The sequence below is a fragment of the Rhineura floridana genome, chromosome 12 (assembly GCF_030035675.1).
Source record: "Rhineura floridana isolate rRhiFlo1 chromosome 12, rRhiFlo1.hap2, whole genome shotgun sequence".
NCBI classification, from domain to species: Eukaryota; Metazoa; Chordata; class Lepidosauria; order Squamata; family Rhineuridae; genus Rhineura; species Rhineura floridana.
In genome coordinates, this window is record NC_084491.1 from 32,026,574 (window position 1) to 32,052,733 (window position 26,160).

At 44.1% G+C, this 26,160-nt stretch overlaps 1 protein-coding gene and 1 non-coding gene across 2 annotated transcripts in view; one reads left to right on the forward strand and one right to left on the reverse strand.

Moving 5' to 3' along the window:
• BARX2 (BARX homeobox 2) overlaps positions 1-24,303 on the forward strand; it is a 60,797-nt gene extending 36,494 nt beyond the window's left edge. Inside the window, exons 2-4 of the mRNA XM_061593115.1 lie at positions 9,299-9,599; positions 20,898-20,982; positions 21,957-24,303. Of these exons, the coding sequence (XP_061449099.1) occupies positions 9,299-9,599; positions 20,898-20,982; positions 21,957-22,205 (635 nt within the window). The 3' untranslated portion in view covers positions 22,206-24,303. The remainder of the gene's footprint in view (positions 1-9,298; positions 9,600-20,897; positions 20,983-21,956) is intronic.
• On the reverse strand, positions 14,660-14,731 carry TRNAA-UGC (transfer RNA alanine (anticodon UGC)). The gene has a single exon. It is a non-coding gene; the product is annotated as a tRNA-Ala (tRNA).
• Positions 24,304-26,160: the final 1,857 nt, after the last annotated feature.

Consider the following 26,160-nt stretch of genomic DNA (forward strand, 5'->3'; position numbering starts at 1 on the left):
ATTAGTTACTGTCTACTGTCAGTGCATTTACCTTGAAGATGAAATAGCAGTGCAAAAAAGTGTAATCATAAGTAAGTGTTAATTATCCCCGTGATTAGTTTTTGCTAAAACCTCCAAAGGCCTTCAGGCATGTGAGCTTTAAATGCAGTCAAATTTATTAATTACTATGATTATATCTAAATTATACTGTGATGTTGTGTTGATAGGCAGATAATAAGGATGGGCTCTGCTACCACTCATAGCAGAGGAACCAAACAGAGTGAGAAAGTTTCAGATGAATAGGAATCATGAGATCTGCAGAACAAGGGCCATATTCATTCAGGCATAGTATTTCTACATCGCCCTTTAGCCAAAAAAGGCTCTCAGAGCAGCTTATAAAAGTTAGCATTAAGATGGTCGCTCCCCTCCAATTTACAATCTAAAAAGACTTGACACACAAGGAAGAAGGAGTGGGAGGGATGAGGGAAACACAACCACAAGTTACAGTTCTCATAACACAGTTAAGAAGATCAACTCCTCACCAATATCAGTGGCGGTTCTGGGTATCTTGTCCTTGATAAAGAGCGGTCCATCCTACCAGAAGCACTCTTCCCAGCAGAGCAGAGCTGGTGACCATTTCTAGGACAGGGCAGCCTCTCCTGCCACAGAGGTCTTCCCTCAAACAGTTCAGGATATTTGTTGGAATCCACAGATACTAGACGGTTGTTTCCATACCTAAAAGCTGAAAAAGCACACAGAACTGACTCCCCCCCTTTATTTATTAGCACTTGATTAATTGGCCTTGCTTAATTATTCTGAAAACAAGTTTTATTTTTTTTAAAAGGGCTGTATAATTGCTAAATGTAATTATAATAATGGTCACAGCTTAGTTGGGCAATTTGAAGTTCTGCTTTCTGCTGGCTGAAAGCACAAAGGGATGACCCATAACCATTTTTCCTGATCCCAAATTTTTTGTTTCTCTTTTAAGGACAGATGTGAAGGCATTCTAGGGCAAGGTTGGGCAATTTGTTTAGCTTATTCAAAGGCCCAACAGTTCACAGATAGCCAGAGAGTTGTGATCATGCCAGGAATTACTGACGAAGTACATCCATCCCAGAGCTGCTCCTAGGCACCGGGAAGCAGGGCAGTTGCCACAGGCCCCGCGCTTTGGGGGGGCCCCCGCGCTTGGCAATCTGCATATAAAAGCAGCCGCTGTGTCCTCCTCACGGCCACAGTAGCGAGCTGAGGGGAGTGTAGAAACGAGCTGGGAAAAAGAGGTGCAGCGGCGGTCTCCTGATGGCCGCGGTAGCAAGCCAGGAAGGAGAAAACCTCGCAGCAAGAAACGCTAAGCGAGTCTACAACAAAGGCTGCCACAGCCGAAAAACACAAAGCCGCCGCCGCCACCAACGAAGGCTGCAAAAAAGGGAGCCACAGCCGCAAGCTCCTAACAGCCAAAATACAAAGCCTCCGCCACTGCCTGGAGGAAGGGATATATAAAGAGAGAAAGAATGTGGGGGCCCCCCAACTATACTTTTGTCCCAGATTCCCCCTTCCATTTATGGAACTCTTTCCTTAGGCCTCCTAAATAGAGGCTTTAAATGGGTCTTGAAAACCCATTCATTTTGGCTTGCATTTAACAGAGATGCTGGCTTGAAGACTCAACTATTCAAAGTCAACTTGTTGAGTGCTGCTGGTCTGAAACTGTTCTGAGTTCATTTATAATGGGTGATGTGCTGCAGACCCGTGAAATGGTTTTAGACTGCTGTTTTAAATGCCTTTATATGCTTGAAGCTTTTTAATATTGCATCCTGTGGTTGTTTTTAAGTGAGCTGCCTTGCGAGGACTCTGCCCTGAAAGGCAGTCTAGAATTATTTTATGGGTTATATCCTTGGGCTAGTTAGGAACCCAGGACTGCACATGCGCTAAAGGTAGCAACAGGATATGCTCAGGAGGCTCAGCGGCAATTGGTTTTCCAGGGCTTTGCGTTCCACCTCTGCCACAGGTCAAACTAGAAATGGAATAAGCTCTCTTCAGTTTCCTTGTTGTTTTGACACTCCGAAGGCAGCAGATTTATAGTTCTCATGTCTCAAGTTCATTCATTTTCTCCTCTTATTTACCTTTGTGTGCTGCACAGTTGTGTTCTCAGTGAAGATCTCATTTCTGCCTCCGAGCGGAGCCGACGTGCCAAGAAGGAGCTGATCCATAAATCTTTCCTTCCTTTTTCTTTTATTCCATTAACAGATTGAGCTGAGGTTTTTTTTTGTTTTGTTTTGCTTTTTTGCCTGGGAGGAAAAAGTGTCCTGCTGTTACGGGTGTTCAGACAGCACAATTAATTAGTGCTTCCTTCATAGTTTTTCTTCCTTGTCTCTGCTTTCCCCTCGTTACAACATCTGCAACATGGATCCATGTTGTGGATCAGGGGAGCATGGCAGCGAGGAGGAAAGGGACTGCTTTGAAGCACTGACTCTTAATTAAAACTTTTGAAATGTGATCTTGTTACAAGGCTGTGTATATGTACTGGGTCTTGCCCAGCAATCTTGAGCCTCCCAACAGATGTTTACGACTGACTTCAGGCTTGTGTGATGGAAAGCATGTGAGGTTCAGAGTTTTCCAACACACTTGGAACTCTTTTATTATTTTCCTCTAGAAAAGGAGAACCTCTTTCTGCAGTTCTGGACTGGATTTCCCTCACCGGAGCTCAAGGTGGTATGCACGGTCCTCCTCACCCCCATTTGGTCCTCACAAAGGCCCTGTGAGATAGGTTAGGCTGCTGCATCTCACAAAATTATACAGTAGAGCTAGAAAAGGTTCAGAAAAGGGCAACCAAAATGATCAGGGGGTTAGAGCAACTCCCCTAATGAGGAATAGTACAGAGTGGGGGACACAGAATAATGGGCTCAAGTTACAGGAAGCCAAATTTCAGCTGAACATCAGGAAAAACTTCCTAACTGTTAGAGCAGTATGACAATACAGCCAATTACCTAGGGGAGTGGTGGGTCTCCAACACTGGAGGCATTCAAGAGGCAGTTGGACAGCCACCTGTTGGGTATGCTTTAACTTGGATTTCTGCATTGAGCAGGGGGTTGGACTCAATGGCTTTATAGGCCCCTTTCAACTCTACTAGTCTACGATTCTATGAATAGGTACAATGCCTGGGACATTTTTGTTTTGGAACAAGGTGTGTAAGGAGGGACCTGATACAAGTGTGTACAATTATTCATGGTATGGAGAAAAGCACTTTTTCACACAGCACTTAGCTCCCCAATGGAATTCACTACCACAAAATGTAGTATTTGTCACCAGCTTGAATAGCTTTAAAAGGAGATTAGAGAAATTCATGAAAGGCCGTCAGTGGCTACTAGGCATGATGGCTGTGTGCTACATCCGTTATCAGAGGTGATATGACTGAGAATATCAATAGCTCTGGAACATGAGTGGGGAGAACACTGATGTAATGTCCTGATTGTGGGCTTCCTATAGGCATCCCATAAGAATGGAATCCTGGACTATATAGGCCTTTGGTCTGATCCACTGTCTTAAGGATAGCAACTGGCCCAAGAGCTTATCACATTGTGTTTTAACTGTTTACATGTACGTCGCCTAGAGTGGCCATCAGCCAGATAGGCGACACATAAATTAAATTATTATTATTATTATTATTATTATTATTATTATTATTATTATTATTATTATTATTATTATTATTATTAATGGCTGGATGGGGATTTAAATCCAGTCGTAACCCAGAGCTGCAACTGCCACAGCATTAAATAAATTAAATCGCAAGTCAGGAATTCCCCAGGTAAAATGCCATCCAGCCATGGACTCAATAGGAGGCTTTTGGGAAGACATTATATTTGCCCTGAACTGTAATACAGGGATAATGCTGGCCTACCTTAAAGAATTGTTGTTCAGATTGCTAAGAATGTTGTAAGTGAAACACGTAGGAACAGTGCTTTTAAAATCAATAGAGATTACTTCCAAATAAATGTTCTTAGATATTGGGGTGCTACTCAATGAAATGGAGACAGAGACGTAAAGTGACTTGCTAAAGGTCATGCAGTGAGTCAGAACTCAGAATAGAACTTGTGTCATTTGAATTTACGGCCAACATCTTATCTGTTGGTCTCTGCTAATTAAAAAAAAGCTCTGGCTTTTTTTTAAGATTTGTTTTTAACAAGGAAGACTTGTGTGAGTTTGTGGCTTTCAGGGATGAAGTGTTTTAATTTTCTATTTCTTCATTCAAAACATTTGCAAAATTAGGAAGCTGCCATACACTGAGTCACACCATTGGTCTATCTAGCTCAATCGTTGCCTACTCTGACTGGCGGTGCCAGTGGCCATACAGGTTAGGGTCTTCCCTGGAGATAACTGGGATAGAACATAGGGCTTTTTACATGCAAAGTACGTGCTCTACAGCGCATGGAGCCACAGCCCTTCTGCTGAACAGAATGGATCCAGAATTGAACCATTATTAGTTATTATTCTTTAAATGCATATCCCACCCTTCCTCCCAAAAGGAGCTCAGGGCAGCAAACACATAAGCGATAAAACATTTAAAGCATTTAAAAACAATTCCAATACAGATGCAGACTGGGAAAGATCTCTACTTTAAAGGCTTGTTCAATGAGGAAGGTATTCAGGAGGTGCCAAAAAGACAACAGAGACAGCGCCTATCTAATATTTAAGGGAGGGAATTCCAAAGGGAAGGTGCCTCAACACTAAAGGCCTGATTCCTTTTTGTGCAGAGTGGATCTCCCGACAATATGGCATTTTCTTCAGATCACAGTGACCTACTTGGTCTATAAGTTATCAGTTAGGTATATTTTACAGGCTTCCCCTCTACCAGCTGACTGAGGCATCAGTTCAAAGCAATTCACAATCTTTTCAAAAAGTATACAATAATAAAAACACAGCATGAATACTGCTGAATAAAACAACTAGATAAACAATCTGATAAATCTTAGAGAAAATATGACCAAGGTAATACATGAAGGAGATCTGTAAAATTGTGACTGGTGTGGCTAGGGGAAAATAATGTGGCTGTCTCCAGATGCAAAATCTTGGGGTCAGTCATGAAAAGCTGCAGAAAGTATATCCTCTTATTTGTCCCAAATTAACTTTTTCACCCAATTAATAAATTAGCCTATGGACTTGCTTGCCACAGCATGAACAACAGCATCAGTAACATACAACATTTAGGATTTAGGGACATAGGAAACTGACTCATACCAAGTCATACCATTGGTCCATCTGACTCAGTATTGTTGACACTGACTGATAGTGGTGCTGCAGGGTTTCAGACATTATTTTTCCTCAGCCCTACCTGACAATGCCAGGGATTGAACCTGGGACCTTTCGCATGCAAAGCATGTGCTGTAGCACTGAGCCATAGGCCTTCCATAATTTGTTCATGAGTCACAAAAACATCAAAATGTGAGCTGCTTGATAGCTCAGATCTAAAGGTTAACCTTAGACAGTTGTAGATCTGAGGTTGCTGACAAAAGTTTATCTTTTTGTTATTAGAAAAAGTTGATTTTACAGTATAAAAATAGCTAAGAAATCAGTAAAAAGCAGACACCTATCCGCAAGTACAGTTATCAGTGTTATAAGGAGAAAAAGAGAGGGAGAGGAATAAGAAAAGAGAAAAATCGTAAAGAGAAAAAAAATTGAGAGTAAGTAAAATTACATTTGCCATGCATCCACGGGCATCTCAAGGACATTATATATGTGAAATAGTACATACGGCTGAGCATTATTTTATATTACAGTGATTATAGGGTTCTTTTTTGATATGGCAAAGTTTCTTAATTAACACACATGAATGACTTATTCACAAGCAAATTAAGCAAGAGAATGCTGTATGGAAATACTATCGTATCCTTAGTATATTGTTAGATCTCGGCAATGTGGATCTTTTTTATTTCAGTACATATTTAGGAATATCATCAGAATCAGTACAGATATATTAAAATCTGTCTCCAACATCTTTGTATTGACTTTCATGGGTATAGTGGGGATTTCAATATCAGTAGAAGGAGACACGTTTCTGGATTTCCAAACATTGCAATATGCCATTAGTAGTAAGCAAAGCCATCATCAACTGAAATGCAATATTCTAAGGCTGGAGAGGATATGGTCAGCTGGTGACTTACCTTGACATGTTCTCCTACCAATTTTGGAAATGGTATGGCAGCAAGTCAAGAGGAGATGTCTGTCCACACACACACACACACACACACACAATTCCCCCCTTCACACAAAGTGGGGTGGAGGAGTGACAACCACTTCAGACTTGGCTAGCTAGACTTGGTATAATGTATTTCAGTGTCACGCATTCTGGTTTGAGAGGGGTGCTTTTTATAGGACTTTTGTTTTAGGACATGTTGGGAAACTGACCTCTTTGAGCAAAGCAAGCTGCTCACACTTCAATGAGCAAACACAGATTTGAGGGCTAGAGATATTTGTGTGAAGCTGGAACTGAAGTTGAGCTTTCAGACCTTTTGGCTCCATTTGCAGGTGTCAAATAGTGGTCTGGTTTGCAGGTCATGCAAAGCCAAACCATGGCTTAGGCTGAATACAACACATTTAAAGCACTCCCTCCAAGAATCCTGGGAACTGTAGCTTGTTAAGAGTGCTGGAAATTGTAGCTCTGTGAGTGGAACACTACAGTTCCCAGGACTTTTGAGGGGTGGTGTGCTTTAAATGTATGGTGTGTATGCAGCCTTAGTGCAAATGTGGAAGGATGAAGGCTCCTGGACAAGAGCTCATGGCTGCACCACTTCTTTCTGTTACTGTCCTATGTTAAGCTAAGTCATGGTTTGGCTTAGCATGTTATCTGAACCAGGCCTCATAGTTTAGCTCTCCTGGAAAAACTGCAAGCCGTAAACCATAGGACAGCTGTGGCCGGTCTGGAGAGAACTAAATCACGAGTCCAGGTTCAGATGACACACTAAAGCAAGCTATGGCTTAGCATGGCACAGTAGCACAATGAATGGGGAGGAATGAAACAGATTCAAACTTCCCTCCTGGAGACTGCACACTTGTACATTCACACTAAACCATGGTTTGGCTTAGTGTAACATGAAAACCAAGCCACTGTGTGCAATCTTGCTCTGAGTACTTGACAGTAACATTTTTTGGGGAAAGTGACTAATAAATATAATAATAAATATAATAATAAATAAATATAATAAATAAATAAATGAAAAGCCCATCTCTTCCTCTTTATTCACTCTGCCTTACTGGGATGAGTGCTGGTTTTTATGTAGCCAAAATGACACCATCTCTGAACAAGAAGGAGGTATTAGCAGACTTTGGGAAACCCAGGGGCAGCAAAACATTTTGGGCAGACACTGGGGTGAAGAGTGCTCTACCGTTCCTTTTTCTTGGAGCTGTTCTGGCTGTCCCCTTTTACTACCATTTATGCCACCCAGCCCTTTGCATACACCACCCAAATAGGAAAACAAATATTAACCCCGATTGCTCTTGATACAGAATATCCTTTCCTAAGCTTCTTAGAAGTGAGTCCCTTTTAAAAATGCTTCCCACCCACCCCCTCCACACATAAAACTTTCAGTCACTTGAACCTTTTTGATGGTTTCTGAGCTTTGCTGATTTTAATAGCTTTTGTGGGGGTTTTGGTGCCTTGATGGAAATGCACAGGAGAGTAGGGTAGAAGAGATTATAGCAGGTGAGCTTGTTGGTGCCTAGGAATGAGGAATTCAGTTCAATTCACATGTAACAACAGGAGAGCTGAAACATAGCCATCCTGTGAAGTTTGCCCTTCTCTGAATTTTGAAATGCAGTTCTCCAGCCAAGTAGTGCATACAAAAATTCAAATAGTAGGATAAAGTGTGCATATAAATGCACATATCGGTGAAAATAACATACAAAAATGCATTACGTTTTTGGGGAAAATTCCTTTCCAAAAATGTGTATATTGGGAGAAATTCACACAACAATGCTGATGAATTTTCATGAGGCTTTTTGAAAAACATCGCAGATTGCTGCAGAAATGTGGAGAACTGAATGTGGGGAAATGAGAAACTGAGAGAATCTAAATTGACAAGTCATTCCATCCCTTCTATATAGCAGATTTGGAGGGTCATCCAGAGTAAAAATTATTGGGCTAGGTAGACCACTTTTTTTACACCAGAATAAGGCAGCATCATAGAAATTCTGAAATTCTGAGGGGCAACTTGGAGGCATCTCCTGCTTTTCCTCCTTGTTATGGCTCTTTAGTTTTAAATGGGACTTAGGCTAGACATCCCCTCAAGTAGAGAACACTTTCAAAGAGAGGGCTGTCCTCTGTAAAGTAGGATACATGGCCACCCTAGTTATAATTGATCCAATTATCAGCCAGCAGATCATCCAGTGCTTCATGTTTTTTCATGAGAGGTTGGTAGCTGTGCTGACAGGAGTCAACTTTCCTGGCCTGGTAACCCATTGCCACAACCTAAATGTTTGGAACCGGCCAGTTGTGTTTCTACGGCTCAGTTTAGAGCCTACTTTACAGAAACTAATGGCTGCTGTTGTGCCAGCTGTGGAGCTTGGAGCAGGCCCTAGGGCTATTCTGAAGGCCTTTTGTGCACGCACACATCAGACATGTTCTCTGCCCTCAGGAGCTTACAGGGCAAATTGCCAAAGCACTGGCAATGGAAATCAGAGTAAAAGATATGCCCAAGAGTGCCCAGGTGCAAAATGGCAAATCACAGGACGGATGTTTAGACCAGGGGTTCATAAACTGTAATCCGTGTACCACCAGCGGCCAGCTTTATTCAGGAGGTCTGCAGTCTATCTGTGAATTTGTGGCTGAAGACAGGAGATGGCGTTATCTATAACATTAAATATTCATACTGATTTTAAATTGCATTTCTATTCCTTCATTTATTTCTTCTTTTGTGTTTTATTGAATTACCATTTGAATTCGCTGGAATGCAAATAGTAATATAACAATTGTATTTCTGCTATATTTTATTGTATAAAATATTGTAATACAATAAAATATAATGAATCAGAAATGAAAGAAGCAATAAAAATGCAATTTAAAATACCTTACAGCATCTGGTGCAGCACGTTGCCCTTGCTATGAGAGGCAGAAAAATCATTAAATGGTCTTCCAAGGCCCTCAGAAATTTTCAAGCGGTCAGTGGAGGAAAAATGTTTGGGAACCACTGGTTGGAGCCATTAGCTGACCATGCCACCTCCTAGCTTCTGCTTCCATGGAATCAAGGTTTTGAGTCTTGAGGAGGTAATGTCCTGCAAAGCCCATCTCCTGTGGTGTAATCCCTTTCTTTTTCTGATGCTTGTTTCCCAGGCTCCCCTTCTCTGAGGGCCTATCCTCTCATCTCTGTCATCACCAGGCAGCCCTCAGCAGCGGCCTCCCACTTCGTCCCTGCAGCAAGCACTTCTCGAGGCCTCTCACCACACCCACCCTCAGGAAGCACCTGCTCAGAGACGCAGGCCAGTGAGACTCACGGGAGCAGCGAATCGGAGACAGAGCAGCCCACACCTCGCTTGAAAAAGCCTCGCCGCAGCCGGACCATCTTTACAGAACTGCAGCTCATGGGGCTGGAGAAGAAATTCCAGAAGCAGAAGTATCTATCCACTCCAGACAGGTTGGTTAAGAGACTTGGACAGCAAGGTCTGCTAAACTGCTTATGATGATGTTCACACAGAGACGGTCAAAGGGCATTGTGTCCGTGACAAATTTTACATGGTCACAAATCCACCATGGGTCAACTGCATGGTGGGAATGTGGTCTTAGTCTTTGTCCAGAGCAATGAATGGGGCTACCTAAAAAGTGATTGTAGAAATGGACAGCTACGTGTATACGAGAATAAAAGAAGGAGGAGGTAGACAGGGCCACACAGGTGCAAACAGAGCCAGGAAAAAAACTCTAGTGAAGCAGGAATATGGAGGGAGTGTAGCTCTGGCACTTTTTTTTCATGGCGGGAGCAATGACATCATCCACTGGAGCAGCATTTGCCAGACATTGCAAGCTTGGGGGCTGGGTTTGGAGGGCAGATCTAGCCTGGCACATGACCCCTTTGTTAAATATGGTAGGCTAAGGTAGTGACTGGCCCAAGGTCACCCACTGAACAACATGGCTGATCCGGGATGTGAAAAGTGAAGGCTGGTCTGCCAGGGTGAATGGGGCACTGCCTCACCAGCCTCAGTCTGTCCACAGCCGAACCTCACCTGCCTGCCTTCTTACGTACAACCAATTGGTGGGCCTGCCTGTCATTGGCTCTGGCTCCACCTACTGTTCGGTCTCCTTGTCTCCCACCCTACCAGTCCCAATGGGTACAGCAGATGTAAATCCAGGTTTTCTCAGCCACAGCCTAACATGTTAACCACTACACTACCTTTTCCCAGCTCACTATTTTATGACAATTCACTTATATTAATAATATAGGGATTGTGGTATGTACTTCAAAATTTACCACTACGCCACTCTTCAGGAATTTGCAGGCTTTTTCTCTAAGGTACCCTGAGTGGATCCCCTTAACCCGGAAGAGGTGGGGCATGCAAATTGAGCAACCTCTTTGACTTTCTTGGATGCTGTGTAAAACATAGGAATCATGCTGCTTGTTGGAAGAGTGAACAAAATGATCAGGTCCTCTCCACCACCACCACCACCTGACTTTTGTCAGTCAGTAGCTTGGGTATGTGGTAGGGATGGAATTTGTTGGCTAGTGCCGGTTCAAAAGCATTAACAGGCCATTATCGATTCAAGTTCATTCTTTGTCCACTGGCTGCTGCTTTTACCTAATCCCGTTTTTTCCCTTCACAAAAATACTATATTAATAACTGTATTTCAGAAAGAAATATTGATATTTTGAAAGGAAATACCTATAAAATTAACTTTAATATCGTTATATCAGAGGCAGGGCTTTTTTTTAAAAAAAATCCATTTTCGAAAATAGTCACAGAATATTGCTACATAAAAATCTAATCTGCAATGATAGAAAATAAGCAAATTAACTGAAAATTTGGTACCAAATTCAAATTGTGTGGAATTCTAGCACATCCCTACTATGTGGGTGTGTTTGTGTATGCATTCACATGTGTGACCATACACAAGAGTAAGGAAGAAACTGAGCACTGGATGTTCAGATTGATTTCTAACAGATACATTAATGGTGATCTCCAATTCAGTTTTGAACCCAGGCTTCTTCTGAGGAGCCTTATAATAATAACAATCTGATTTCCAGAAGTGAATGCTGATTTTTTTTTTTAAAAAAAAGCAGCTACCCTTTCTTTCTCTCCTGTCATCCTTTGAAAGAATGGCTGCAATGTTTGAGTGTGACTCCCCCCCTTCAAAATTGCTCCCTTTGAGAAAAAGTCACACACACACACATTTGCTTGCACTTTTGAATCCAGTGGCAGCAAAACCCACCACTGTGAATGTTGATGATACTTCATAAAAGCATTCACAAATTTAGGAAGTCATACTTTCCTGGGTTTTTTCCCCTTGAAAAGCTTAAAACGTTTTCCCAGATACATTCAGGAACGAGCAAGTGAAATGGAAGGGAGGTACCTTTCGTCCCGCTTAGAATTTTAAAAACTTAAAAGAAGCATCTGCATTTATGATATGACAACAATCCAAAACCATTCTATACTTAATCTTCCTAGCTTGTCAGGAAGATATTATTCATTTCAGTAAACCTTTGTATGTCAGTAGGGAGCCCCTATTTAATGGCAAAGCAAACTGTTTGCTGCTTCTCACACTAGACAGAGGACAAGCAGGCAGATTTCTGCGATTTCAGATGCCTCCAAATACCCACTTAGACCAGTAAACCTTTTAAGCTAATCATATCATTTGTGAAAGGAAACTCCCAGTGGGATTTAGGTCTGGACAAAAGCGTTTCTGGAGCTGGGATTGGTAGGAGGGATCTCCTCCCAGCCACAACAGAATGGTTGCTTGTTATGTTCCTCTCAGCTGTTCAGGTGCTGAGAGCACCATGATGGCTTCTAAGCACGTGAAGATGAGTTTGCTCTTGGTCGAGTGCTTGGTCATGTGATCGGATCAAATTTCAAAGCGCCCTCGTCTTAAAAAAACAAACAAATCAAAGGCTACATGAATAGATCCTATCAGTGGAAAATACATACCAGGGCTGTGGGAATGCTTCAAACATGCACATGCCAGCATGAATTTATGTGCAATGATACTTATGTGGAAGAAAGAAAAACGGGCTTCCTTCCTCATACGCCTTTGAAAGGTTGACCTATATATTTCCACTGGCTCTTATGGAGAGAGAATAGATGCTGGTTGAATCAGTGAGGTAGGAAACGTTTGCTTTTACAGTCCTGAAAAAGTCTAAGATGGGGGCATGCTTTTGCCTATCCGTCGGCACCAATCCACCATGTTACATAAGATGGCGGATGAAGAGGACTTTAATTATATGTTGGTTTCAGAAGTGTTAAATAATTGTATTGATGGGATTAACTGATCAGAAATTCTAAAAATAAAAATTGACTAATAAAGAGATGGTGTGGTATAATCGCTAGAGGAGTCTTCCAGATGCTATTTGACTCAAACTCCCATCAGCCCCAGCCAGTGCAGCCAAAGGTCAGGGATGATGGGATTAGTAGTCTTAATAATATCTGGGTGGGGCAAATTCCCCATTCTTGGGGTTTGTAACAGCCTTACACCCATGCTCAGGCTGTGCTATTTTTCAGCCAAAAGCACTGTCAAACTTTTTAAAAAAAGACACTTCTGAAAAGAAAGTTTGGTGTAACAAATCTATCAGAATAATCCTATGCATGTTTACTAGGAAGTTAGCCCCACTCTGTTCAAGAAAGCTTACTATCCAATATGAGAGATTAGGACTGCAGCTTCTTATGATGCTGGTGCTGTGCATTCATGGCATGAAAGGCACTCACATGCAATTAAATGGGCAATGGGACCAACTAGCCCCATCCCTGCCATCGTGCAGCATCTCTAGCCCCAGCTACATCATCTACATATTGAATGACAACATCTGCACTGGGGACCTCTATGCAATATGGAACCCTGCATGGTTGGTGTGATGGCTCACGTGGAAGAGCACAGAGCTCTAAGCATGCCCACAGGAATCCCCACAGCAGATATCAACACACTGAGAGTGGGTCTTGGGAAGCCATGGGATGTCAGTGGCAGATCCAGCAGTGCAGCCTGGATGTCCCTTTAATTACATGAAGGGGTGTCCTCCAGTAATGGTTGCTAGGGAGGGAGCGGAGTTGCTTTCCAACACGGAGGGCGCTGCTTTTCGGATTGGCTCCACCACTGCACATGTAGCATTCTGACCTCCTCATCACCTTGCCCCCCTTCTCCCACTCAGTTATTGGCAGTGACCTCTGCACTGGGAAGCCAGGTGAGCAGTGGAAACTGGTGGCTCCTATGTCAGCGGGACAGTAAATCCACTCTGGGTTTTAACCTGAACTTTCAGGGAGCTGTCCAAGGTGCTCAGACGTCAAAGGCCATAGCTCAGCAGTAGAGCGCCTGCTTTGCATGCAGAGGGTCCCAGGGTCAATCCCTGGCATCTTTAGGTAGAGCTGGGAATATCCCTTGCCCGAAACTCTGGATACAATGGAGGCTGGTCCCTTAAGACTAATGGGGCACTGCCCTACCAACCTCTGGCTGTCCTCACCCAGCTCCCACCTGCCTGCCTTCTTTCTTGCAACCAGTTCAAGGGGTGGCCCTGCCTGTCAGCTTCCCCTTCCTCCTTTGTCTCAGTGTTGCCCTTGTAGAACTCCACAAAGGGGAGGATCAGTTGGCTCTGCCTGTCATTGGCTCTGGCTTGGCCTCTTCTTTGGGCTCTCTGCCTTCCGCCCTACCAGTCCCAACAGGCATGTAGCTGCCTGGCCTGGAGGCAATACTGAGCCACTTGGACCAGTGGTCTGATTTGGTGCAAGGCAGCTTCCTACGTATCTAACTCAAGAGTTTTGCCGCAAACACTCACTACCTAGGAATCCTGCATCCCTGTAGCAAAGGGTCCAGATTCAGTTTGAGAGTTGATGTGGCTAATGTGGTGCTTGCTAGAACCTCACATGTCGGGTTGGCTGACACCATCAATCATGCACTCGGGCATGAATATTTCTTGGTGTCGTACGTGACTGAGCATGATGAGCCAGAGTGGCTCTGGCAACTTCTCGCCCCTCTCCCTCTTGTTTGTTGCTCGAGTTTCCTAGGCAGCGTCTGTTGTTTTTCAACAGGCGCAGCAACAAGCTTGTAAGGGTTGCAGGTAATCTAGCCGTGATGAGGCACATGCTAGCTGGTGTGAGTAAACCAACCAGACGTGTTTCCTGTGTGAACATTGAGCGAAGGCATCAGCAGGGCTTGAGCTCAGTCTCCCCCAAAGTGTGATATATTGGGCACTGATGGTACTGTATTTTTCTTTCCTGGTTTAAAAGTAAAGACCTTTTTCGATTCTCAAAGAAGCGATGCATTTATTTTCTCAATAGCCTGTCCTCCTCCTTGCAAATCCATGGGCAGCCTGGTTGATATCACCTTCTGGCATCCTGACCCCCCAGTTCTCCCTAGCTTTCTGGCCAATGCTCATGCTTTTGAGATTCCCTACAACAATGCATCATGGGAAGATGCCTTATACGGAATCATACCCATTGGTCCATCTAGCTCAGTACTGTCTGTACTGGCTGGCAGCAGCTTTCCAGGGTTTCAAGCAGCCCTACCTGGAGATGTCAGGGATTGAACCTGGGACCTCCTGCATGCAAAGCAGATGCTCTACCACTGAGCTACATCCCCCATTTATAGACTCGCTTACTAAGACGTGGTGGCAGTCACTAGCCAAGATGGCTTTAAAAGGGCCATCTATTGACAACCATGAGCCATGATCACTATATGGAATCCCCATGGTCAGGGGGAGGATGCTGTTGAGTTGCTAGGGAGCATTAGCAAGAGAGAGGGCTATTGCCTTCAAGAGCTGCTTGGTGGATTTCTGCAAGCATCTGGCTGGTTGGAAACAGTAGATGGGCCCTTAGCCTTGTCCAGCAGGGCTCCTCTTGTGTTTTTAGCAGTTTGTGTTGGCATGGGCTGCACCAGCAAATCCCAACATGTCCTTATTCTCTCCTTCTGCATCATGTCACTGCTCATACACTGAGGGACCTAAAGGGTGGGTGCATCCTAGGGCTGGCCCTACCATTAGGCAGACTGAAACAGCCCCCTCAGGTGGCAGATGCTGGCATGTGTGTGAGGGAGGGACTCTTCTGAGTACCTTGGACATTCTCCTCTGTTGAAGGACAGAGCAGTGTGTGCCACGTGGCCAGCCCTGTGCTCTCTGAGCTCACCTGCTGCATTCAGGTGGCTGAGCAATTGGGCCTAACTGTTTCCCTTAAAGGAAGAGCGGGAACCCTTGGATTGCCCATTCTTGCTGGACCAGAGCCGACCTAACTGTTAGGCAAAGTGAGGCGGACATGGCTGTGTGAGCCACAAGGCTAGCCCTCTGTTGTCTGAGCTCACCTGCTGCCCTCAGATGTGATGGAAGATGTTGATGTACAATTCAACTGCCAAGCCAGCTTCTGCATATGTATGTACTTCTGTAATGTCCCAGGCTGTGGTCTGAAGGCACATGAGGCCAGCACCCTGCTGAAGCTAAGCAGGGTCAGGTCTGGTCAGTGCCTGGATGGGAGATTGCCTGGGAACCATATGTAAGCTGCCTTGGGTTTCTATGATGAAAAGAAAGGTGGGGTATAAATGTAATAAATAAATAATAAATAATAATGAGGGGTGCCATGTTGCCCTTTGCTTCAGGCTGCAACATGTTTTAGCCAGCCCTGATGCATCCAGTATGGTGGTTGCCATTGGTTCAATCCATCTTGGGGCACTAGGGTGGCTGTTATTGCTTTCATTTATTAGTTGCTTTTTTTCAAAAAAGTGACCTAAAGCGGCTTACAGAAATTTGTAAGATATTCATCACCAGAAAAGAGGACAAAAGATGACACAGGTTAGCATAACATTTGTAAATGGTTATATCACATATGTATGGATGCCAATTTAGAAATAACTACTCTCATATAGGTATTAGGAACTTTGGAGGCTGGTCCATCTAATTCAGTATTGCCTACACTGGCTGGCAGCTGCTCCCCAGGATTGTAGGCAAGGATTCTCTCCCAGCCCTTCGTGGAGACATCAGGGCTGAACTGGGGACCTTCTGCATGCCAAGCAGATCCTTTCCAACCCCTGAGCTACGACCCTTCCTTTAGCGGGGAAGATTGTGGCAAGGTGACCTGTGTGTCACTTCTGGATGGGCAACTTGAAGCTCCCTCTTACTCTTCCTTCTTAGGGTTCTTTATCTTCCAACTGGACTTTGGCCAGGCAACCCTTCAACTAGAAGCCTATCCTCTACAAAGTGGGACACACGGTCACCCTACGCAGCCCGCCAGTGTGGCCAGCACGCAGTTTGGGAGCCTTGCCAGAGGTTTTACATTTGCCCTTGCTCCTTTTGATGTGGGTCTTAAAGAAAGCCCATAGACAACTGTTGAATGACAAAAGCGAATTAATTGCAACAGAGGGCAGAAAGGGCTGATGAGGAGCGCTCTTTGCAGGCTCTATTCTGCTAATAATAATCCTTGGCATTGCTATAGCAAAGCTGGGTGTTCAAACATTTTGTAGGCTCGATTTCTCCAATACTTACCGCAGCCCGGTCGGGTAGATCAGCGTGGTAATCAGCATCTGAATGCAGATAGGGACTGGGGATGGGGGTGGTTGGAGACTGAGGATGAAAGCCTGGACCTGAAGGTTTTCTAAGACCACATACACCATATTTAGTGGTAGGTCTCCATGTGCTCCATGAATGTGTCGATAAGGGGCAGCAGGGTTGGCCCAAGATATTTCAATGCCTGATGCAAAGGACTAGAGGGCGCCCCACCCCATTCCGCCTACACAAGCCGACCAGACCGGCCATCATAGGAACATAGGAGGCTGCCTTCTGCTGAGTCAGATCATTGGTCCATCTAGCTCAGTATTGCCTACACTGACTGGCAGTGGCTGTCCAGGATTTTAGTTGGAGATGCCGGGGATTGAACCTGGGACCTTCTGCATGCAAGGCAGATGCTCTACCACTGAGCTTCGCAAGTAAGTTAAAATCTTTCCTCTACATGGGCAACGGGACAGCATCTTCCACCACACCTGAAGGCAGCAAGCTAGTGCAGGGGATGGAAGGCAGCAGTGTTGGCTGGTGGTCCCATGTCAGTGGGGCAGTGGAATCCACTCAGAGTTTCAGTCAGAACTTTCAAGGAGCCATCCAAGGCAATGAGCCTTTTTTGGGAATAGGTTCCAGCTACTTGGAAGTTCAGACTAAAACCTGGAGCAGATTCCACTGCACCACTGACATGGAGCCACCAGCCACCGTTGCAAGGCAGACGCTGTGACATACACAGAGCTCTGTCCCCTAGTGTCTTGCTGCCACTCCTTGACACACACACCTGGCCACATCTGCTGCCTGAGGCTGCTGCCTCATTCTGTCCAATAAGCATCTGGTTGGTCACTGTGAGAACTGGATGCTGGACTAGATGAGCCTTTGGTCTGATCCAGCAGGACATTTTATGCTCTTACGTTAACCTGCAGCTCTTGGCCTAGAGAGAGAGAGAGATAGAAGGGGGTGGCTCCACCCATCTTTGGCTCTAGCTCCACCCATAAGAGTATGGTCTGAAGGCACATGAGACCACCACCTTGCTGAAGCTAAGCAGGTCTGGGTCTAGTCAGTACCTGGATGGGAGATCACCTGGGAACTACAGGCATGCTGCCTTGGGTTCTACAATGAAAGAAAGGTGGGGTATAAATGTAAGAAAAGAAAGAAAAGAAGAAAGACCCCCCCCCATAGATTACCCCTGAGGGAATGCAGCCCTTGACATAATTGTTGCCCACCTCTCAATATTGAGCTAGATGGACCAATGCTTACTATAAGGCAGTTCCCTAAAGTCCTAGTTCCTACCCCTGGAGAGACCCTGTTAAAGTAGGTATCAAGTAGTAAGTCACCTGTTATCATCACTCTTTAAGTCAACGCCTCTGTGCCTCTTTGGGCTGCAACCAAGAGATTAAAAAATGCAATGTGTACACAGGTAAACATAGCCCATCAGAGAGAAAATGACTTAGCTAATCACAGAGTGATTCAAAACCATTTACCATGCAACTCTTGGTGTGTATGAGACGTGACCGAGTGCATCAGGTTTGGCTTATGCTGCCCCCACACCTTTTGTGTTTCTGGTTCACTGATGTTAATCATGGCAGAAGCATAACTAAGATTTAATGCCAGCAGGTTTCCTTCAGATTTCTTTGTTCAACAAATTTCAACTGAGGAGATTATCCTTTCTCTCTGTCCTTAACCAGTGGAACTCTGGATCCAAAGTCTGGATGTTACAGAAACATAGTGCTTGTTTGGAGTTTTTCTGGGTGGATGGGTGGGAGGATGTTCCCATATCTCATCAGATCAATCTCAGATGAAACCCAGGTTGATTTGAGTGCAATTTAGCATTGAATCCATAGCAAGCTGAGTTCTGTCCTGCTTCTGGCTCTTGTACAAAGCAGGTTAGCAATTTCATCTCACACAAGAAGACCATTTTACACTTAATAGGACTGTAAGGTTGCAATCCTATATGTGTTGTACTTTAAAGGAGATCCTTGGACACGGTGGGACTTCCTTTTGAATAAACCTGCATAGGATTGCACCATACAGGTGCTTTTATTTGTTTGTTTATTTATTTATTTGATTTATATCCCACTCTTTCTCCCAGTAGGAGCTCTTTTATAAGTGATCCAAAGATAACATTGACATAAACTTCTGTGGTATATGACAGGATACAATTATTTTTAATTTGAGCTATAGTCCCTAGAAATGTGCCATTTAGCTTGAATGAACTGGTAGGTAAAAAATTTTTTCCTGTTCCTGTCAAGTGATGAGAGATTCATTCACATGTAATGCTAAGCCAAATTATGACTTAGCACTAAGGATGAAAAGATGTCAGCTTTGGTTCTCTCCGTTTCTCATTTTTCCATTTCTGCAACTTAAAACAAACTAAAATGAGGATTTTTTTAAAAAAAAATCCCCCTGAAAATTCTTCAGCATTTTAGTGCAAATTCTCCACACTTTCCCCTAATATATGTGTTTTTGTAAACATTGATTGGAGAACTGCATTGCAAAATTCAGATACGAGAGAATTTTGAAGTATGCCTGTGTTTCAGTTCTCATATTGTTTTGGGAAGTGTGAATCTGACAGTGCAAACTGGATTGAATTTCTCCCCTGTCCCTACTTAGTATGAATGAGCAAATGTACAGACACCCAGAAAGGAGACTGCAGCTGGTTTGCCCTTCCTCTGGTCTTCTTGCTGCTGTGCTGCTGTGAACTAACCCACAGTTTGGCTTAGCATGCCATCTGAACCTGGGCTCTCCCAGACAAACCACAAGCTGTAAACTATAAGACAAACCTTTGTTACAGCTCATGGTTTGTCTGGAGAGTGTAAACCATGAGCTTGGGTTTGGAAAACATAGCAAGCCAAACCATGGCTTAGTTCAGCACAGCACAGCAGCAGAATGACTGGAGTAAGAGCAAAGCAACTGCAACCTCCTCTCCAGGTTTGGCTTAGCATTACATACAAACTGGGCCATAATCTTGAAGGAGAACATGTTGCTCTCTGCCATTTTAACCAGAGACGGATGACAATGAAATTATTTTAATTTTTTTTAAGGATTTCATATCCTGACATGTGTATATACTATTAACAGTGCTGCAGGTTTTTTCGTCCACTTCCACTTTCTGTACACTGCATTTCTGATGCTTTCTATTTTATATTTGCCAGTCTTTGACAGAAATAAAATTGCTACTACATATTGCTCTCTGTCATTTTAACCAGGGAGAAGAAGAGCAGCCAGCCACTCCTTCTGAGACTCCTTAGAGTAAGATTTCTAACTCTGAGGTCCCTCAATATGATGACTGTGGGCACAATGGCGCCCTCAGACACCCCCTTGGTGCTGCCCATTTAAATTTTTTTTTTTATTAATTTGGCTCGCAGGGTGCTCCTTGCTTGCTTTTTGAGTCTGCTTTTTTTGTCTGTATTTTATTTGTTTTGGGATGTATTTATTTATTGTATTTATATACCGCCCCACAGCCAAAGCTCTCTGGGCGGTTTACAACAATTAAAAACATTAAAAGAAATATACAAATTTAAAAACACATTTTAAAAAGCAATTTAAAAACACATGCTAAAATGCCTGGGTGTTTTGCCTGTTTTAGGGAGAGGATTCTGAGCATTAACAGTTTTTCTTCCATGAAATGGATATTTTGTGGTGTTCATGACAGTTGCTTAGATTTCCCAATGTTCCCCCAGGCCAAAAAGGTTGGGAACCTTTACAAAAACCTTAACGTTGTTTTTTTTGAACATGCATGATACAGAGAGTGTGGCGTGCCCACAGACCTGTAGGAATTGCACAGCCTAAACCTATGTGTGTTTACATGGAAACAAGTCTTGTTCTTAGACTATAGCTTTAAAAAGCAATGTAACAGTCCAGTCTAATGCATGTTTATCCAGTCAGAAATCCCACTGCATTCCATGAGACATGTCCAAGTCAGTGTGCACAGGATTGCTGCCTTAACCTCTGCTGTAAAAGAGCCATGAGAAAATATTATGCTGATGATGCTGTTCACTTTAAAACAGTTAATTACACCAAATAGAAATCAGAATTTGCCTTCAGTTTCCTTTAGTTGTTTTATTTGGACATTCTGCATTGTCATTCAATGATTTTTATCTTCTCTCTAAATGGAATAGAAAATGCCAATTACGAGAAGCTGGTATTTGACTTTTCTTGATTTTCCCCTCCAGTGTATGAACAATTTGTTCAGGATGTGATATAATCAGATCTTAGCAGTGGGCTGTGTGTCTTCCTTTCTGTCATTTAGTTGGATCTCTTGTTTTCTAGGTTGGATCTTGCCCAGTCATTGGGCCTAACTCAGCTTCAAGTAAAGACTTGGTACCAGAATCGGAGGATGAAATGGAAGAAAATGGTAAGTGTGGCACCCTTTGGGCTCACCGAGAACATGGACTCACAAACAAGAAAGGAATAGCTCTAATTCAGGGACAGAGCATTGTTCCACCAACTCACTTAGTACAGGCTCATCAGCTTCCAACTCTTCTTACAGTCTTTATCTTCCTGGCATACTGATGCCCGGCCTTTTTGACAAGTGTGTCATCATCACTGACCAAAAGTCAAGTCTAAAGGTCAAGCTAGTGCCACCCTAGTGCTCACTAGAGTACATACGTATCCATGTCTACTGCTTTGGCGTGGCTTTGTCTCTAGTCTGCAGAAACCATGGAGAAGGCAGCAGTGAGAGGCAGGTCAGGATAGGTGGATGGATGGGGGAGAAATTTGATTCAGTTCGCATTTAAAGGCAAACTTGCCTAATTCATACTTTCTGACACAATACAAGAACTAAAACTTAGCCATCCCTCAAAATTCTCACTTCTCCCAGTTTTACAATGTAGTTTTCCAGGCAAGTAATGTGTACAAAAATGCATATACTAGTGTAAAGTGTGCACTAAAATGTGTATATGTGTGAAACTAACATACAAAAATATTGCAATAGGGGAAATTGCTTTGCAAAAATGTGTGTATTAGGCAACACTGAATACAAAAATGTGTACGTTAGGAGCAATTTGCACTAAAATGCCAATGAATATAAGGGGGGGGGATCCACAAACTAGTAGAAATGTAGTGAACTTAAGATGGGAAAAATGAGAACCTGAGAGAACCTGAAATTGACATATTTGCTCATCCTTAATGAGGACTGATCATGCTGGCTGACCTCTGGGGGGAAACCGGGGGATGGGATGCAATGCAGTAACCTAGAAGTGGACGTGGGTGGCTGGACACTACACAGGAGCACTCCATGCAGCAACATTTTGTTGCTGGTCCCACTTATGCAAAATAATAGTAATAATGAAAGCAGTGATTAAACACGTGACATGTTTTTTGCTGTAGGTCCTGAAAGGTGGGCAGGAGGCTCCCACAAAACCCAAAGGACGCCCCAAGAAAAACTCCATTCCCACCTCCGAAGAGATTGAAGCAGAGGAGAAGATGAACAGCCAAGTTCACAGACAGGCGTTGGAGGAAAGCCAGGCCACAGAAGAGTGTGGGCTGATCAAGGAGCAATTGGATGCCCCTTCAGAGACAGAGGAATCTCCTAAAGACACAGCTGAAACCTCTCCGGGGGAATCAACATCAAGTTAAGAGGCAGAGAGAGAGAGAGAGAGAAAGCTACCCATGCTCCAAAAAGGACAATGTATAAAGTGGAGGCGTGTGCACTTATTCCCCAATGGCATTGACCAGTGTGGGTGGGTCACTGGGGATCAAAGAGACCCAATGTAGACAGTGACCATTTCCTTCTCTCCAGTGCTGTGCATACATCCTCCCCACAGCTAGTGTGGAGCCTGAGTTCTCTTCCAAATGAGACTGCATGCTTACAAAACTAATCTGAGACTCTGGGAATGCATGAGGAGCTGTGAGGAAGAAGCTCCATAGCGACCGGACACACCTTTCTGGAGAAATTGGTCCTTTTTCTCTTCCTGTAATTATCCTCCGCTTTGAAAAGGGTTCAGAGCAGTGACTGCCAAAAAAAAAGAGAGGGGTGTGTGGTTTTTCCCCGTTTTTCCCCCAGCGTAGCTTTCTTCTGCAACCAGTGCTTCATTGGGGAGTGGGCCAAAACAAAGTGTTTTTTAATGGGCAGGATTTGGGATGTTGATATTCTACCATCACAAAGATCAGAGCGGTATCTTTCTGGGAGAGGGGAGAAGCTGGAGCAGATTCCAGACTTTCTTGGGAAATCTCGAGTTGCTTTCAGGGTTGCAGTAGGAAGAAAGCTTCCAAAAGGGCAACCTGGGCAAGTATGAGAGGGGGCAGAGAAACTATTGCAGCTGCAGGAGTCGCAACTGTGGGTACTGCACTGCTGAACGTAGTGGTGGACATGAAAGCTGCACTGGCTCAGGCAGGGGCAAAAAGGTAGCTCAGTTCAAACTTCTAGTACACATGTAAGGGAAGGGCCATAGCTCAGTGGCAGAGCGACTGCTTGGCATGCAGAAAGTCCCAGGCTCAATCCCCAGCATCTCCGCTGTAACTCAGGGTAGGCAATACTGAGCAATGGTCTGACTAAAGGCCGGTTCTAAAGGGCGGCCAGGTTGGGCACTGGCCCAAGGGCCCCGGAGCTACAGGAGCCCCTGAGGGGCCCTCCGCTCCCCTTCTGTGATCCTTGCCCCCCCACGCCCCCCACACCTGTCAGGTGGCTTTTTAGCATTGCCCTTAATGAAGATGGTGGTCGCAGCTTCCCTAAGGTACTGAAGCCGCTGCCACCATCTTAGTTGATGGCAGAGGTACGCACGCACATGTGCCATCAACAAAGACGGCGGCGGAGGCTTCATTCCCCTTAGGGAAACCATGGCTGCCATCTTCATTAAGAGCAATGGTAAAGACTAGACAGGTAGGGGGCCGTGGGGGGATGCGGGGGGCCATGCGCACACACGTACGCACACACGTACGCACACGCGCACACACACACACACACCGGGGTGCCAGGGCAAACTGATGCCCAAGGTCCCCCGCATGCCTGGAGCCGGCCCTGGTCTGACTCAATATTCAGCAGCTTCCTATGTTCCTACAGCTGGCTCCCCTGTTCTCAACAGTGGAGGAGGCAGATCTGTGTTCCAGAAGCAGGTGTGTCCAGAGATCAGGGCCAGCGACTATGGGCACCTCCCAAGGCCGGCACCTCTTCTGGAGGCCCACTGTCAATGCCCAGTAGGCCCCACTGCGCCTACTCTTTGCTGCCTGTTCATCTGCCGTTAGCAGTAAGAGAGGGGAGATGGAGCAGCATCTTCCACTTGCCTCCCCATCTGGGCAGTGGCTTGTTTTGGGACAGAAGGGAGAGGGCAATCAAATGGGCTAGGGGAAGGTGGACCCACTCTGAGCTGGGGAGGGGACAGACTGAGGTCATCTTGCACAAGGACCGTCCAAAACAAAAAGCCAGTTCTGAAAGAGGCACATTTCCTCTCTAAAAGAGAAAGGGGAAACCCATGTCGTGATGCATGCAACAGAGTGCTGGCATAGGAAGAACATAGGAAGTTGCCTTATACTATGATTGGTGGCCCATTGAGCTTAGTACTCCCTTACGAGGAAAGGTTGCAGCATTTGGGGCTTTTTAGTTTAGAGAAAAGGCGGGTCAGAGGAGACATGATAGAAGTGTATAAAATTATGCATGGCATTGAGAAAGTGGATAGAGAAAAGTTCTTCTCCCTCTCTCATAATACTAGAACTCGTGGACATTCAAAGAAGCTGAATGTTGGAAGATTCAGGACAGACAAAAGGAAGTACTTCTTTACTCAGCGCATAGTTAAACTATGGAATTTGCTCCCACAAGATGCAGTAATGGCCACCAGCTTGGATGGCTTTAAAAGAAGATTAGACAAATTCATGGAGGACAGGGCTATCAATGGCTACTAGCCATGATGGCTGTGCTCTGCCACCCTAGTCAGAGGCAGCATGCTTCTGAAAACCAGTTGCCGGAAGCCTCAGGAGGGGAGAGTGTTCTTGCACTCGGGTCCTGCTTGTGGGCTTCCCCCAGGCACCTGGTTGGCCACTGTGAGAACAGGATGCTGGACTAGATGGGCCACTGGCCTGATCCAGCAGGCTCTTCTTATGTTCTTATGTTTTAATCTTCCCGGCCCTACCTGGAGATGCCAGGGATTGAACCTGAGACCTTTTGCATGCAAAGCAGATGCTCTGCCACTGAGGCATGGTGCTGGAAGCTTCTGCATCAAGACTCATGACTGCAATTAAAAGAGGAAAAGTTGCCATGTGTCTACAGGAAGGCTGTCGTTTGGCCATCTGCTGTTCCATATAGCACTGGAAAGGCAAAGGCAGTAAGTTTGGGATCAGGATCTGGAGCAGGTGTTGGGCTCGAGCCCCTGTTGCATCTCCCTAAAGACAGCTGGGCAAGGAGTGGAGTTTAATTTGTGCAGGGCTGATTCACACTTTATATTTTCAACTCAGGCCTGATTTATGTTGGGGATGGATGAATCAGTCTAGTCCTAATTTGTGTCACTTTCGCATGTCTTTACCCACAAGTCTATTCTGTCCCATTTCTACATTAATTTGCATTTTAAAAAAACAAATCTGCCTGAAAATTTGCTTAAAATTTGTATTTAAAAATACATATTTTAAATCTATTTTCTTAAATTTATTTACTCTCAAAGTAAGCACTTATTTAAATACATTTTTTGAGCCGAGAACTGCATTAGAACATTAGGGAAACTGATGGCTGGTAGATAACAAAGTTCTGCTCCGCACATTAATACAGGAGATGAAGATAAAATCAGTTTCAGTTGAACTTTGCAAAGATCAAATTCCTCAAGTATCCATAATCTACTTATGCAGCAGAAGTAGGATTTAACACTGAAATCCTCTAGATGTCAACTTAGACTTAAAACCTGATTGAGGTCAATGGGACTTACTGTCAAGTAATTGGGTATAGGACTGAATTCTAAATGAATTAATTTAACCGATTGACTAACCATGCAATTGTAAACATGTTTACTCAGGAGTAAGCTCCATTGAGTTCAATGGGATTTACTCTCTAATGAGCTATGGTTGCAACTAAGGATGGGCATATCTGTCAATTTCATTTTTCTCACTTTTTCAATCTTAAATTCAGTTCTCCACATTTCCACATCAGCATGCATTTTTTTAAAAAAAAGTCCTCATGAAAATTCAACAGCATTTTAGTATGAATAAATGTCCCAATGTATATATTTTTTTTGCATGCAATTTTGCCTCATATACCCATTTTTGCAAGCAATTTTCCCTAATAAAATGCATTATCCTATGTTATTTCCCCTAATATATGTGTTTTATGCACAGTATTCCCTAGGGTGTGATTTTTTGTGTGTTTGGAGAACTGCATTGTAAAATTTGGAGATGTGCACATTTTGATGGACGACAGTGTTTTGGTTCATTTCAGGAAGTGTAAATTAGGCAGGTTTGCCTTTAAATATGAACTGAAGTGAATTTCTTGCCCATCCCTAGTTTCAACCTAAATGCTGCAGCTTCAGTACTCTCAACCAGAGAGCCAAAAATAAGGGTGTGCATTGAGCTTTAGCTCGAGTCCTTAGTAAAACCTGGATCAGCTCAAGGAGGTTTT